The sequence below is a fragment of the Terrapene carolina genome, unplaced genomic scaffold (genome assembly GCF_002925995.2).
Source record: "Terrapene carolina triunguis isolate 2854851 unplaced genomic scaffold, T_m_triunguis-2.0 Scaffold58, whole genome shotgun sequence".
Taxonomy (NCBI): domain Eukaryota; kingdom Metazoa; phylum Chordata; order Testudines; family Emydidae; genus Terrapene; species Terrapene triunguis.
In genome coordinates this window covers 71534369-71548436 of record NW_020664409.1, presented here as the reverse complement: position 1 = coordinate 71548436, position 14068 = coordinate 71534369, and the positions used below count along the sequence as shown (strand labels likewise).

The 14068-nt window shown below is 40.7% G+C and overlaps 1 protein-coding gene across 5 annotated transcripts in view; it reads left to right on the top strand.

The window, feature by feature from the left end:
* RUNX1T1 (RUNX1 partner transcriptional co-repressor 1) overlaps window positions 1-14068 on the top strand; it is a 147459-nt gene that overhangs the window by 71451 nt on the left and 61940 nt on the right. For all 5 annotated transcript variants that reach the window (XM_024201773.2, XM_024201780.2, XM_024201758.2 and 2 more), the window contains 3 exons: window positions 2324-2461; window positions 9766-10007; window positions 13007-13096. In XM_024201773.2, coding sequence (XP_024057541.1) covers window positions 2324-2461; window positions 9766-10007; window positions 13007-13096 — 470 coding nt within the window. The remainder of the gene's footprint in view (window positions 1-2323; window positions 2462-9765; window positions 10008-13006; window positions 13097-14068) is intronic.

Here is a 14068-nt window from a genome sequence, read left to right as displayed (position 1 = left end):
TTCCCTCCGAGTAGGGATTGTTCCAAAATTCAGGCCAGATCAAAAGCTAAGTGGACTTGCGGGGAGGAAGGAAGAAGTTGTGATTGTTCATGATAGCAGAATTGCTTTTAGTTATCAACAGTTGAACGGGAGGATATAGATTGTGCCTGCTCAGTGTGAACAGCAAACTGCTAGTGGAGTTCTGACTTCTCTCTCTCTTTCCTCCACCCACCTCCATCTTCTCCCTGGCTGTGTCTGTGCTCCCACATGCTTCAAATCTGTGTACCTGGACTGCCTTCTCTAACAGTTCAATGTGAGTGTTAGCAGAATGAAAACCAGATGGACCAGCAGTTCCCACTGTTATCTCCCAGCCAGCTCTGGCAAGCCTCCCTTTCTCTCTCCTTTCTTGGCATGGGAGAAATATTTGCCTTTATTTAGGAGGGCCTCTACTCAGTGCTGTGCCTCTTTCCCTCAGCTGCAACATGAGTTGAAAGCTATTTATTCCCTTGTTGCTGAGGTTGGTTGAGGTGAGTGTGAGATAAATTAAACTATTAAGGAAGTAATTAACATTTTGAGGCTAATTTCCAAAGTTCTTTATTTTAAATAAATGATTTGTTGCAGTTGTTGGTTTAAATGTTTCAGCATAGCAATACAGAGAGAGATTTGTATGGAAAACATAATTGCTCCCATTATTTGAGTTACCACACTTCACCTGGCTGTGTAGATGCCTTACAATTTCAGCCAGTCTTTTTGGACACTGTTTACTACACTACTGAGATTATTGACCTTAGATCAACACTGCAGATTCTTTACTGCTATGATTACAAAGTATATTCCCTTCCACTCATATGGTTTTATTTTCTCATTCTTAGGGTTTTTTATTTCTAAAGTCTGAAAAAAACTAACAACTCTCCTTATAGAAACTGGTCTTTTTTCAAAAAGAGAAAGAAAATGTTGAATATAGCTTCTGCAACTCCAAAACTTTGCAGAATATGTGGCCATGTCATATTTCTGTAGTTTCTTAGTAGTAAGGGATTGGGACCACAACATTCTTTGGTATTACCTGCTCTTTTTAAATTAAATGAACTGGTATTATTTCTAATGGTCCTTTAAAATATTTCTATTGAAAAATATATTACTGGAATACCTCTTTAATACACATATGTGCATGTTATATATAATATAATGTGTGTATATAATTTTATGTATGTATTTGTGTGTATCTTGTATCTGTTTTTATCGACAGTTTGAAGGTCTCATCTTCTCAAGAACAAATATTTTTGCAATTGTTTTTCCTGGGGAATAACTTTGGAAAAGTTACATTAGTAGCTAATGACCACTAAAGGCTAAATGTGATCATCTTACTTACTCCAGGAGTCTCAATGAACTGCTGATGTGAGTAAGGCAATCACAGTGTGGCCTTAAATAGGTAAATGGTGTATTGCTTTGTTTTGCCCATTCTTGATATACAGATTTTAAGATTTTATTTTTTTTTCCAAATGTACCTCTTGAATTTAGGTATAAAAGCTGGTAAAACAGAGTTAAATCTTGTAGTTTCAGTGGCAAATATATTGCATCAGGAGAATTGTCAAGTCCTTTTTCCTCTTGCTTCTTTAAATTTCCCAAAATTGGAGGATGCCTGCAGTTGTCCTTGATGTTAAAGGTATAAGTTGAAACAGCTGACAGTGTTTTTGATATTAATAATAAACTAGTATAAATGCACGAGTCCTGTGTCTGCCAAAGATACCTTGTGCTTTATGGCATATGGTATTTATTTCTTGTTGATTTAAAAAAGAACCAGGAGGCGGACTGGTAAACCTGGGCAGGAGACAGGCAGTATTAACCCTGATATCCGTTATACTTACAAAGACAAAAGATGAAGAAGGCAGCATGTGCTACAGGGAAAACCAGTCATGAAGAGCGCTGGCTATGGCCAATATCTCACCTGTACAAAAGCGCTTCAGGTTTTTGTTCTTCCAGAGTTGTCATAAGGGGATTTATTACCTTCCTGACTCGTCATCTAATTTCTCCTTTTGGCTAATGTTAAAGCCTTCAAGTGAGGTGGCATTATTGCAGCTCCAATACTGTTTTTGGGGTAGCATCTGCACATGCTAGAAATAAAAACACAAGATAATACGACCCTGCTTATAAATGAGGTCCTATCTGTGTTACACCTTCTTAAGTGCAGTTTCAACGATGTAATCTTGAAAAAACAAGCTGAAGTAGATAAATATGTTTATCTTCCGCAGAAGCTGCTGAAGCTGCTTAGTTCATGGTTAAGCTTTTTATTCAGAACTGATGTATTTGGAGAAATAAAATAGTGTGTTCATGTGGTATGTTACAGATCGCACTGAGAAGCATTCCACAATGCCAGACTCACCCGTGGATGTGAAGACGCAATCCAGGCTGACGCCTCCAACAATGCCACCTCCTCCCACTACCCAAGGAGCTCCAAGAACCAGTTCATTCACACCCACAACGTGTAATTAGACTTATTTTCTTGCTTTGTTCCATATTCTTTTGCATGTGAGATTTTGATTCTTCCTGTATGTAAGAAATCAAATTATGTGAAGGGAACCCTATATGACATGACTAGAGCAGCAATTCATTATACTGCAATAAAGTCATTATGCAAAACTAAGAACACTACAGATTAGTACATTTTAATCTGTGAAGCCAGTCAGTTCAGAGGTGTCCTAATTTATTGGTCGGTTGGGTGCACAGTGAAAGAATAGTCCGTGCTAACTTCCCCTGCACTCTTGCTTCAATGATATAATTCCTGATAAAAGAAATATGGAGACTTTCTTCTCAGCTTTATTGTTGTGGTGTGGTGAAATCGCATTCCCTTTTGAATAAATACAGTGGTATTAATCTGTTTTTGAGGGGGAAAGACAAAGATATTCAAAGATAAATGCCCTTTCCCCTCTCCTTCCTCCTGAAAATAAATTAATAAACATTAATCAGGAATTACATTAACAGTCATTCTAGAACTGTGTTTTCTAAAGATGCTGAAATATCTTTTTATCTCGATCCAGTCACATTGAATCTGGAAATCCCTAGCCTGTGACTATTTGACTTACCTCAATCACTTGGACCAGATTCCAGTCTCTGTTAACCTGATATAAATGCAAAAAAATCTGCATTGACATCAATGGAGTTACTCTGCATTTATATCGGTGTAACTGAGATCAGAATCTGGTCCATTATCTGGGTCATTATTCATTATTCTATTTTCTTTCCCCCATTTCTAAAAATAAATATTTTTGTCTCTTACACTGCATTGTTATAATATAAAAATAAGAGTGTGTTGACATTTTTTAATATAAATACTTGTGAACCATATAGGCATATGTATGCTTACACACAGTAACAGCACCATGTTATTTCTGCAACCCTTGTCCCTTGCCCCCTCCTTGTCTGTCAGGTACACCATTTAGCACATGCAATTTATCCCTGTGCAGAAGGCAAGTGCAAGGCCTCGGTACCTCTTAAATTCCAGGGGAGCCCTATTTGGAGGATTTACATGTGACTTAAATGGTGAATAATATTTGTACTAGCCCTCTGCACAGGCATAAATTTCACTCATAGGCACTGATCCTGCAAAGACTTATAAAACTGCTTAACTTTAAGCATGTGAGTAGGCTCAGGGATTGCTCATGTACTTAAAGATCTGCATGTTCTTTAAGTTGTTGCAGGATTGCAATATTAAATTGTAAGTTCATCAGAGCTGTGACTTGTATCTTGTGTGAAATGCCAAGCACAATTATGGATGCTATAAAACTCTATTATCAATAACAAGAAGAAGAGGACATAGCTTTCCTTTAATCAGTATCTGTAGGCTTTGCAGAATTTGTGTTTGTTGGATAAGTCTAGAATCTATGTGAATCAATGCATTTTAGGGGATTCCTTTGTTTTCCTCATGTTGTTGATATCAAACCTACCTCTAACTTTAAAGCTTTTTAATCTTCAAGTGATCTGGCATCTGCCTATAACAGTGCCAAGTTACAGTACAAACAGTACTGTTCTAGTGTCTGTTTCCCAATAATATGTGAATGTCCACAGCCCAAGTGTATCCGTTTCTGGGCCGGTTGGTGTTTACAGAAGAAAAATCACTAACTTGTTCACGGTTTTGTTGAAAATTGAAAATATTAAATTCTGTTTTGTCAACAACACAGACTTTTGCCAACCTACAAATTTGACCATCATGGAACTGAGATAAGATTTAAAACAAAAATTGTGTTTATTTATGTTATTTATTTATTGTGTATTTCTTCCTTTTTTGTTGTTTGTTTAATTATTTTCAGAATGTGCCATCCTTAGTCCTTACCCAGTGTGTGTGTGTGTGTGTGTGTGTGTGTGTGCGTGCGTGTGCGCATTTCCAGATGGAAAATGTACACACAAAGGTAGGGCCTCTTCTACTGCTTCCTGTTCCCCGTGGACACTTTCCTCAGGCTTCCCAGACAGTCCCTATCTACTGCCTCCTCTGAACACAGTATTTGCCTGGTTCTCCTGACCCTTCCCCAGATTCTGTGCTCCTTGCTTTTCTGGGCCTTCTAAGTCATTCTCCTTGGTCCACTGCCCCTTGTCCCCTCCTGTATGGACTCAGTATAGAGCCCAGAGCAGTGAGTGAGGAGGCAGAGGACATCTGGTCAGTGTCCTGCTGGAGAGTGTGACACACTCCCATCCTTTCCAAATCCTCACTTACATTATCTAAGGTACTTATATGGCTCCCATCACCATAGTATCTGAGTGCCTCACAATCTTTACTGTATTTAATGTACTATATTAATTCAGATACCCACCCCAATGCAGCATTAAGAGGAGCATGGGTTGGAGCTGCCGTGGCTGCTGTCTGGGGCTTCCCTAAGCCAGACCTCTCAGGTTTGGATACTGCTTCCCCTACTCAGCACACACAGTGGAGTTGTGTCCATCCTGGCTAATAGCCATCAATAGCTGTTAGCCAGGATGGGCAGGGATGGTGTCCCTAGTCTCTGTTTGCCAGAAATGGGGAGTGGGTGACAGGGGATGGATCTCTCGATGATTACCTGTTCTGTTCATTCCCTCTGGGACACCTGGCACTGGCCACTGTCGGAAGACAGGATACTGGGCTAGATGGACCTTTGGTCTGACCCAGTATGGCCGCTCTTATGTTCTTATGCTGAAGCTCTGCAGGAGCCACCCAATCTAGGAGCCGTGTTCTCTAGTAACTTGGTGCCACATTACATTTTGATTAGAAAAATAGAACCACATAAAGTGAACATGGCACACATTGCATGGATTAAAAACTGGCTAACTGATTGGTCTTGAAAAATAATTGTAAACAGGGCATTGTCATGGAGCTGGTGTGTTTCCAGCGAAGTCCCACTGGGATCGGTTCTTGATCCTACACTATTTACATTTTTATCAATGACCTGGAAGAAATCATAAAATCATCACTAATAAAGTTTGCAGATGACACAAAAATTGGGGGAGTGGTAAAAAATGAAGAGTACAGGTCACTAATACAGAGCAATCTGGATCAGTTGGTAAACTGGGCAAAAGTAAACTATGCATTTTAATATGAGTGAATGTAAATGTATACATCTAGGAACAAAGAATATAGGCATTATTTGCAGGATCTAGAGAAGCAGTGACTTAAAAAGATTTGGGGGTTGTAGTGGATAGTCAACTGAACATGAGCTCCCAGTGTGATGCTGTGGCTAAAAGAGCTAATATGATCTTGGGATGCTTTAACACAGCTCAAACTCACCCCTGCAGCGCCTCCTACTGGTCGTCCTCAGGAATTAGCTCTTCGACCCAGGAGCGCCCTCTGCAGGCCAGTGATCCGCTTGCCGTTGACCCCCGTGTCCCTCCCAGGACCCCTGTGCCCTTGTCTTGGGTGCTGCCCCCCTGGCAGTACCCCACTTTCTCTGGGTTTCCCCACCCACTATCCCCACTTCGCCTCAGTTTTGGCTACTGCCCAGTCTCCATCTAGTCCCCGTTCACTGGGGCAGACTGCAGTATCAGCCACTCATCATAGGCAGAAGGGTTTGGACTGGCTGCCTTTACCCACCCTCAGGCTGCCCCTCTGCAAGCCCAATACCTAGGTGGGCCTAAGACTAGGCCCTGCAGCCTGGGGAGTTGCTGGCCTAGGGCTTCCCAGCTCCTAAGGCCTTTCCCTAGCCCTGCTTCACTCTAGGTCCCCAGGTGAGTTCCCCAGCAGCCAGGCCTGTCTCCCTCTCCAGTCAGAGAGAGACTCTGTCTGCTTGAACTCCCGGCTCAAGCCTTTATAGGGCCAGCTGGGCCCTGATTGGGGCGTGGCCCCAGCTGATCCGGCTTCCTCCCAATCAGCCCAGGCATCTTGCCCTTCCACAGCCCTCCTCCAGGGCTGTTTTAAACCCCTCAGGGCAGGAACGGGTGACCATCCCGCTACAGATGCATAAACGGGGGAATTTTCCGTAGGAATAGAGAGGTTATCTTACATCTATATTTGGCCCTGGTGCGACTGCTGCTGGAATATTGTGTCTGGTTCTGGTGTCCACAATTCAAGAAGGATATTGATAAATTGGTGAGGGCTCAGAGAAGAGCCACAAGAATGATTCAAGGATTAGAAAACATGCCTTATAGTGATAGACTCAAAGAGCTTGATCTATTTAGCTTATCAAAAAGAAGATTAAGGGGTGACTTGATTACAGTCTATAAATATCTACCTGGGGAACAAATAATTAATAATGGGCTCTTCAGTCTAGCAGAAAAAGGTAAAATACAATCCAGTGGCTGGAAGTTGGAGCTAGACAAATTTAGATTGGAAATAAGGCATACATTTTTAACAGTGAGAGTAATTAACCATTGGATGGATTTTCCATCACTGACAATTTTTAAATCAAGAATGGATGTTTTTCTAAAGGCTAGGAATTATTTGGGGGAAATACTATGGCCTGTGTTATACAGGGGGTCAATCTGATAACAATGGCCTTGGAATCTAAGAATCTAGTGTTCTCAAAATGGAACTGCTGCTATATCTACCACTTGGACAGAAATCACTTTGAAAATCCCACAGAATTGTGGTAAATTTGCTGAAATTTAGTGAGAGTTGGCAGCATTCAAACTGGGTGAAAGAAGAGTTGTGATCAAGAAATAGGGATGGCTATGCGAGAGGATAACTCGCTGTTACTAAGGGCTGGTTTACACTACCGCAGTAAATCGACCTAATTTACGCTACTTCAGTTACATAAATAACGTAACTGAAATCAATGTAGCTTAGGTCGACTTACCTTACTCTTCTTGGGTACCTAGAATACCAGAGTCGATGGGAGAGTGCTCTGCCATTGACTTAGCGGGTCTTCACCAGACCTGCTAAATCGACACTGCTGCATCGATCACAGCAGTGCCAATCTACCTGTAAGTGTAGACATGGCCTAAATAACAGAGGGGCTGGCATGTTTTTATAGGGCACTGCCTGAGAGAGGCCAATGGCTAAGAAAATGTTAAAATAATGTTTGTGATATAGAGAGTAGTGAGCTCAGTGTGTCACCAGTCTGTCTGTTCAGTGTTTTCAGTGAGCAGCCACCTGTCATTTTTTAATTTTATATCCTCCCATGTAGGTGATTCTCCATTTGTTATTTGTGGAAGAATGTTTTATGGTACATCATGGGCCAAATTCAGGTCTTGTTCAGTTTTTGGGTGGCTATGGGGGTGCATTGATTCTGCAAAAGAAAGGTTGTTGTTAAAGGCTGGAATATGAGTGGCCCCTGCTCAGCAGAAGAATCAACAAATGGCCCTGTTCCACCACTACATTGTTCCATAAAGCATGTCTGGCATGTTGTCTGTGCCACCCAGGGCCATCCTTAGGTTTTATGGGGCCCTATACAGTATTATTAAACTTGTGCTCCTATGCCCAATGGTAGCCCAGGCTCGCATGTGTATTTTAGATGAGGATGGTCTTTTGAAGGATTTATTTAAAAAACTATATGTCTGAAGATCCAAGCATTTAAGACTAAAGATGAATACTCAGCTTGTGCATATAAAAATCTATGCAAGGATTTTTTAGATGTGATTTTATAATCTTCAGCAACACCCTAATGAAATATTTTTAAAACAAATTTTAAACTAAGATCCTGTAGACTAACATGTTCTGAGTTAATATTACAGTAATGTACAACTGTTTTTGTCAGCAAATTCAGAAACTGACAGTATATATCTGGGGGTTGGCAAGTGCTTGTTAAATGGCTTCATTACCACTTGAATGGCTCTTTAACAGTTTCAATGTTGTGCTAATAGGTCTGGCAGGCTGGATGCTTTTTTACTTTTAAATACTAGATCCCCTCCAGAGGAAGACTCACCAGGCTGCAGCAGCCAGCTGTGATGGGAGCCTGCAAGGGTCAGAACAGGGATAGGAAGAGGTGGGAGGGTGGCCACTAAGACACGGGGGTGCCCCAAATTTTCGGGTGCCCTACACAGCCGCGTATGCTGCGTATGCCTAAGGATGGCCTGGTTCCACCGCACTAGATGGAATATATTGTTCACTCCTGTGTGTGAGGAACAGCTTCACCAGAGACTGTGCTCTGGCAGGTACAGTCTCTTGTGCTCGTCCAGCGCACAGCTGTTCTGTACTAACTTTTGTTAAGGGCTGTTGCTTAAATGCTAGTGTAATCTGCACAAGAAGGTAGGGTATCCCAGTTGAGGCCCATCTGCCCTAAAATATGTGGACCATCCCTTGCCCCAAAACTCATCTTCTGCTGTTCTGGCTATTAAAGTAGGAAACCCACAGCAATTACACTCTGCTTGGATGACTGTTTTCGAGTAGGGCAGTATAGGGAAAAAGATGGCCTTAATTTGGTACATTTCTGGAGAATGAGAACAAGAATTTCAAAACTAGACAGGCTAGCATAGCAACACTAAAGCAGGTGCCCCTTCTCTCTTAAATATGTGTGAGTTCAAGCCTCTTATTTTATCATTAATAATAATATGATAATAATATTTGTCTAAGGTTCTTACATGGCCCCCATTACTAAAAAATCAGAACACTTCACAATCATTTAATATGTTCCACACAACAGCATTGTGAAGTAGGGAAGTACTGTCAGACCTGTTTTACAGAAGGAGAACTGAGATGTGAAGAGGCTAAGTCTAAGGCCACGTGGGACTTCTGAGGTAGAGCCAGGAAAAAAAATCCATATCTATTCCCAAGGCCCAGTCCAGAGACTTGGCTACAAGCCTTCAATCTTAACAATAAATTCACAGTGAACATTGCACCAGTTGTACCTTTTTATACAAATCCATCTTTCTGTATGTTAGTGGCTACAAAATATGTGTGAGAGAAAATAGCCTTCTAATTGGGTGGCATAAGGTTAAAACTTGAAAGTCCTGTTTTTATAAACACAGCTGTCGGGTGTGTGTACAAAACATGATAAAAAATGTTCAGATAAATTTAGCCTCCACTAAATATGTGTGCACTCTTTCCAGAGAAGTTTATTTTTAAAAAATGTTACAGTAATATAAGCCTATGACAAAAGACTGACCTCCAAATGATGTTTGTTCTGGTCTGAAAACATGTCAGGTGTCTGGCATGTGTGCATATGGGAGCTAGTGCTGTCCAGATCCATACGCCATTTATTACCAGCTTCTGTGCAAGATACATGAACTGTGGAGAGTCATGCTATCAAAAGACTAATTATCTTTAATTATACCAATGGAGTCAAAATATCACCTACTTCATATTTTCACAGTTACGCAATCAATTTTGAGGTGAAACACAGAAAATGTTAAGCTTATAAATGTTCTTTCTTTCCATTTTTTTCTAACCAGTAACCAATGGCACTAGCCATTCACCAACAGCATTAAATGGAGCTCCATCTCCACCTAATGGCTTTAGCAATGGGCCATCATCTTCCTCTTCATCCTCTCTGGCTAATCAGCAGTTACCACCAGCTTGTGGAGCAAGGCAGCTCAGCAAACTGAAGAGATTTCTTACAACCTTACAGCAGTTTGGCAATGACATTTCACCAGAGATTGGGGAGAGAGTACGTACCCTTGTGCTAGGACTTGTGGTAAGCAAATAACAGTGACTATTATCTTTTTTTGTTCATAGTAGGTTTTAACTTTAAAAATTGGAAGATTTATTAGTAGTTGTGTAATGAACAGTTGATGCATGCATGCACTGTGGTTATTCTGGGAGTATGGAACTTGGGACCAGGAGAACCTGCCTCCCTGCACCCTGCCATTAGAGCTAATAGAAGTAAATCCACTAGCTGTCAGTAAGTAGTAGTCTGTTTCAACCCAGGTCTCCATTAGAAACTTTTGCCAGTATAGTAATTTCAGTTAGGGGTGTGATTTAAAATAAATGAATAAATTAAAACCTGTCTATACTGGCAAAAAAAGTATGTTGAGCAGTTATACCGGTATAAAAATGCTTTTGACAGTATAGCTTATTTTGCATGGAAATCTGTATAAGCTATATAATAGAACAGGGATTCTCAAACTGTGGGTAGGGACCCCAAAGTGGGTTGCGACCCCATTTTAATGGGGTCGCCAGGGCTGGCTTAGACTTGCTGGGGCCTGGGGCTAAAGCCAAAGCCCAAGCCCCTCCACCTGGGACCAAAGCCCAAGCCCTGGGCAGTGGGTCTCAGGTTACAGGCCCTCTGCCTGGGGCTGAAGCCTTTTGGCTTCGGCTTTTCCCCCTTCTTTCCCCCCACCGGGGTGGAGGGGCTCAGGCTTTGGCTTTGGCCCTCCCCCGCCCGGGGCGGTGGGGCTTGGGTGGGCTCAGACTTCGGTTCCCCCTGGGGTTGTGTAGTAATTTTTGTTGTCAGGAGGGGGTCGCGGGGCAATTAAGTTTGAGAACCCCTGTAATAGAAGCTCGATTTTATGAACACCAGTCTTACGAATGGCCAGTTATACAAACCATTTTTTCCAATGATGAAAAAATTGCATAACAAAAGTGCTGTCGATGAAGGAAAAAGTCAGCATGTGTTCAGTGTATTGGAAATTACTTTGCCGTGGTTTGAAAGACAAGAAGAGGAGAAGAAGGCAGTGCATTACACCATACTGCAACGTATGTACCATGCCTACAGTAATTTTGAGATGCTTAATTTTATGAACTTTTTGATTTTTATGATCTCCTTAACCTTCAATTAGTTTGTAAAATAGGGGTTCTACTGTACTAGAAAAACCATTTTTGCTAATATAAGCTTAATGTACAGTAGGAGGATTTGCCGGTATTCTTATAACCTTTTCTCACGTAGACCTGTCCAGCGTAGACCTGTAGTCACTTAGGCCAACTGCAAGAGGGATTTAACGTGCTAAGCCAGTGTATTGCAGTTGTATATCGTGTTATTTATTATGGTATTTGTATGGAATTCCTGGTATGTAGAAATAATACTTTTTACAATGCTGTTTATCTGTACATTTCGAATAACTTTCCCAGTTTAAAGACAGAGAAACTAAAATGTAGAGAGGTTAAATGACTTGCCCATAATCACTTGCCATTCTGTGACAGCACTAGAAATTGAACCCAGGTTTCTTCTTATTGCCACTGACAATGTTGCCTCCCATGTACATCCATATAGCTCATTCAGCAGGGCTTGGATATACTAGAAAATAAAATTCGTGGTCTGATTTCCAGATGTTACCACTTGAGTTGCCACTGACTTCATCTGGAGCTGCGAGTGCTACCACCGCTGAATATCAGACCACATATGTCACACATATGTTTTTGTACAATTCTAAAAAAATCTGGTCAGTACCATGACAAATAAACAAACCAACAATAACTATGAACTAAAAGTGCACCTTAGACAGTGTAACTTAAATGTTATGCTTCTATGACTTGCAAGGAGCCCTACTCTGCATTTAGTTGCATACCCAAAACTCCCATTGACTTCAGTGGAAACGTAGGATTAGCTGTGTGCCAGGGAAATTGTCTTGCATGGGCTGAGGTAACTGGCAACAACAGTGGAGTCAAAGTCTGTAAAATGTAATGAGCATCTGATGAATGTGTGCTTGAAGGTGACAGTTCTCCATTCTTAGTAACTACAGCTTCAATTTTAGGCTTACTTATGTGATTCTGCTTTGAAAAATGGAACCCTAAGGGTGGCTTTGTGGGATTCCATGTTATTGTTTCTCAGTGATTTCCTTATCAGATGTGCTCCTCTGTTTATAAGTAGCACTGTTTTCTAACTTGCCAAACGTCATCTGGGCTCTGGGAATCTAGCTGGGATCTTTCCTTCTTAAACCTCACCACCTATAACAGAATAACTGCTTATTCAGTTAGACCTGTGCAGCCCATTGTCCTCAAATTATGCCTTCAATGACAACTTTGTGATTTCCCTGCACTCTGAACTGCCTTGCTTGGGTTTGCACAGGTACAAGTGAATGTAAGTAGTAAATAATTCTGTGGAGTATGGTTGTCTAGTGTACGATATAATCCTAGATGTGATTTAGTAATTTTGAGATATATTTGCCAACGGATGAGGAATAAGTGTCTTTAAAAAGTGAATTATATACACCTATAATACATATGTTAATATGCTCCTGTTACTTCCCAATCCTCTACTGTGAATTAAAATATAGTGGGCACCATTTTAAATTTAACAATTGTGTTTGTGCTGCCATGGTGCCTCCTATTCTATGTGGATTAGGCAAATTCTTGTTTGAACAGCAAGCACCCTTAACTCTTTGAAATCCAGGGGAAATGAGGGTGTTTATCACCATATAAGAAATGCTTGGCACTCTGGATGCTCAAGCCCTTGCTTCAAGCCATGAACAATGAATATCTGAGAGTTCAGTGCTGCTCTTTATATACCTAATAAATGGATTGTTTGTAAAATGATTCACTCCTACTGCAGTGAAACTGTGTTCAGATGTAGTTACGTCTATATTTTTAGATGAGTACATTTACTTACTATGTAAAATGCATAATTTTCTGATATTGCATTAGGAGGAACATGGGTATTAAGCAAAATTTTTGTACAGAATATTTTGGCTAATATTTCTCTTGTTAAGCGTTTTCATTGGTTATGTCACCAAGACAGAATTTTTTTTCCTTCTACAGAATTCTACTTTGACAATTGAAGAATTTCATTCCAAACTGCAAGAAGCTACTAACTTCCCACTGCGACCTTTTGTCATCCCATTTTTGAAGGTATTGCACAGTTCAATGATCTGGAAACTATTTCAAACCATATTGTTGCTAGGTCACAGATGTATGTTACAGTTTTTCTTTTTAAAGAGAGTCAGGAAAATGAATCTAACGCATAAAGGCTCCTTTCCATAGTTTAATGGATGAAACTCCATTAGAGTAAATATTTTCTTTCTGACCATTTTTAACTACTCACAAAAGTTGTTAGTTCCCTAATTTTGTGCACACTATGTGGTTTCTTTTTTATTTTTATGCTAAAGGTGACTGTATTGAGAGGCTTTTTATGAGCTAAATCCTGGAACCCAATTATGCACTCAGTAATGCTGATGTAAATTTAGAAGGCTAGATTTGGCTGTGTCCAATTTGCACAGAATTAGGGGTAGTGTGGACACCTGTTGCTTTACCCTTTCATGGCATGTAACATACTTTCCCTGCATGATAAGAATATGACACGCAGGAGGGCTCACAAGCGTCTGATCTTTATTTTCTGTCCCCACTCACATGACTCGGGTCATGGATACAAAAGCTTTTATTTATCTGTCAAATGGCAGAGGGCAGTATCCATTGCCTCCAGTGGTGACTTGTATATCTTGCCATTTAAGTGTAAACAAACAAAAAAAACCCAAATTGCAAATGTAAAAAAGTAATCCAAAAGCCGATGCAGCTAATTAATAAAGCAAATAAAATTGTGTGGCATGGAGATCAGCGTAGAAAACCTGGTCCCCCTACCACGCAAGAAGAATATTCTACCTTTCCTTGACTGTCTGTTAGTAAAACTGCTGCCTCTGAACTTCAGTGGCTTCCTGATCCCACGATCTTGTGTTCTCAGGACATTTCCTTTTGCATTGTTCTGTTCGCCACTGGGATCTGAGGTTTTTGCTGCTCCCGTTGTTTTTCATTGTCAGTGACTGCGTGGGCTTGTGCTGTGCTTTTTGTCACTGCATGATCATTGTCACTAACTATCTGGATGTCAAC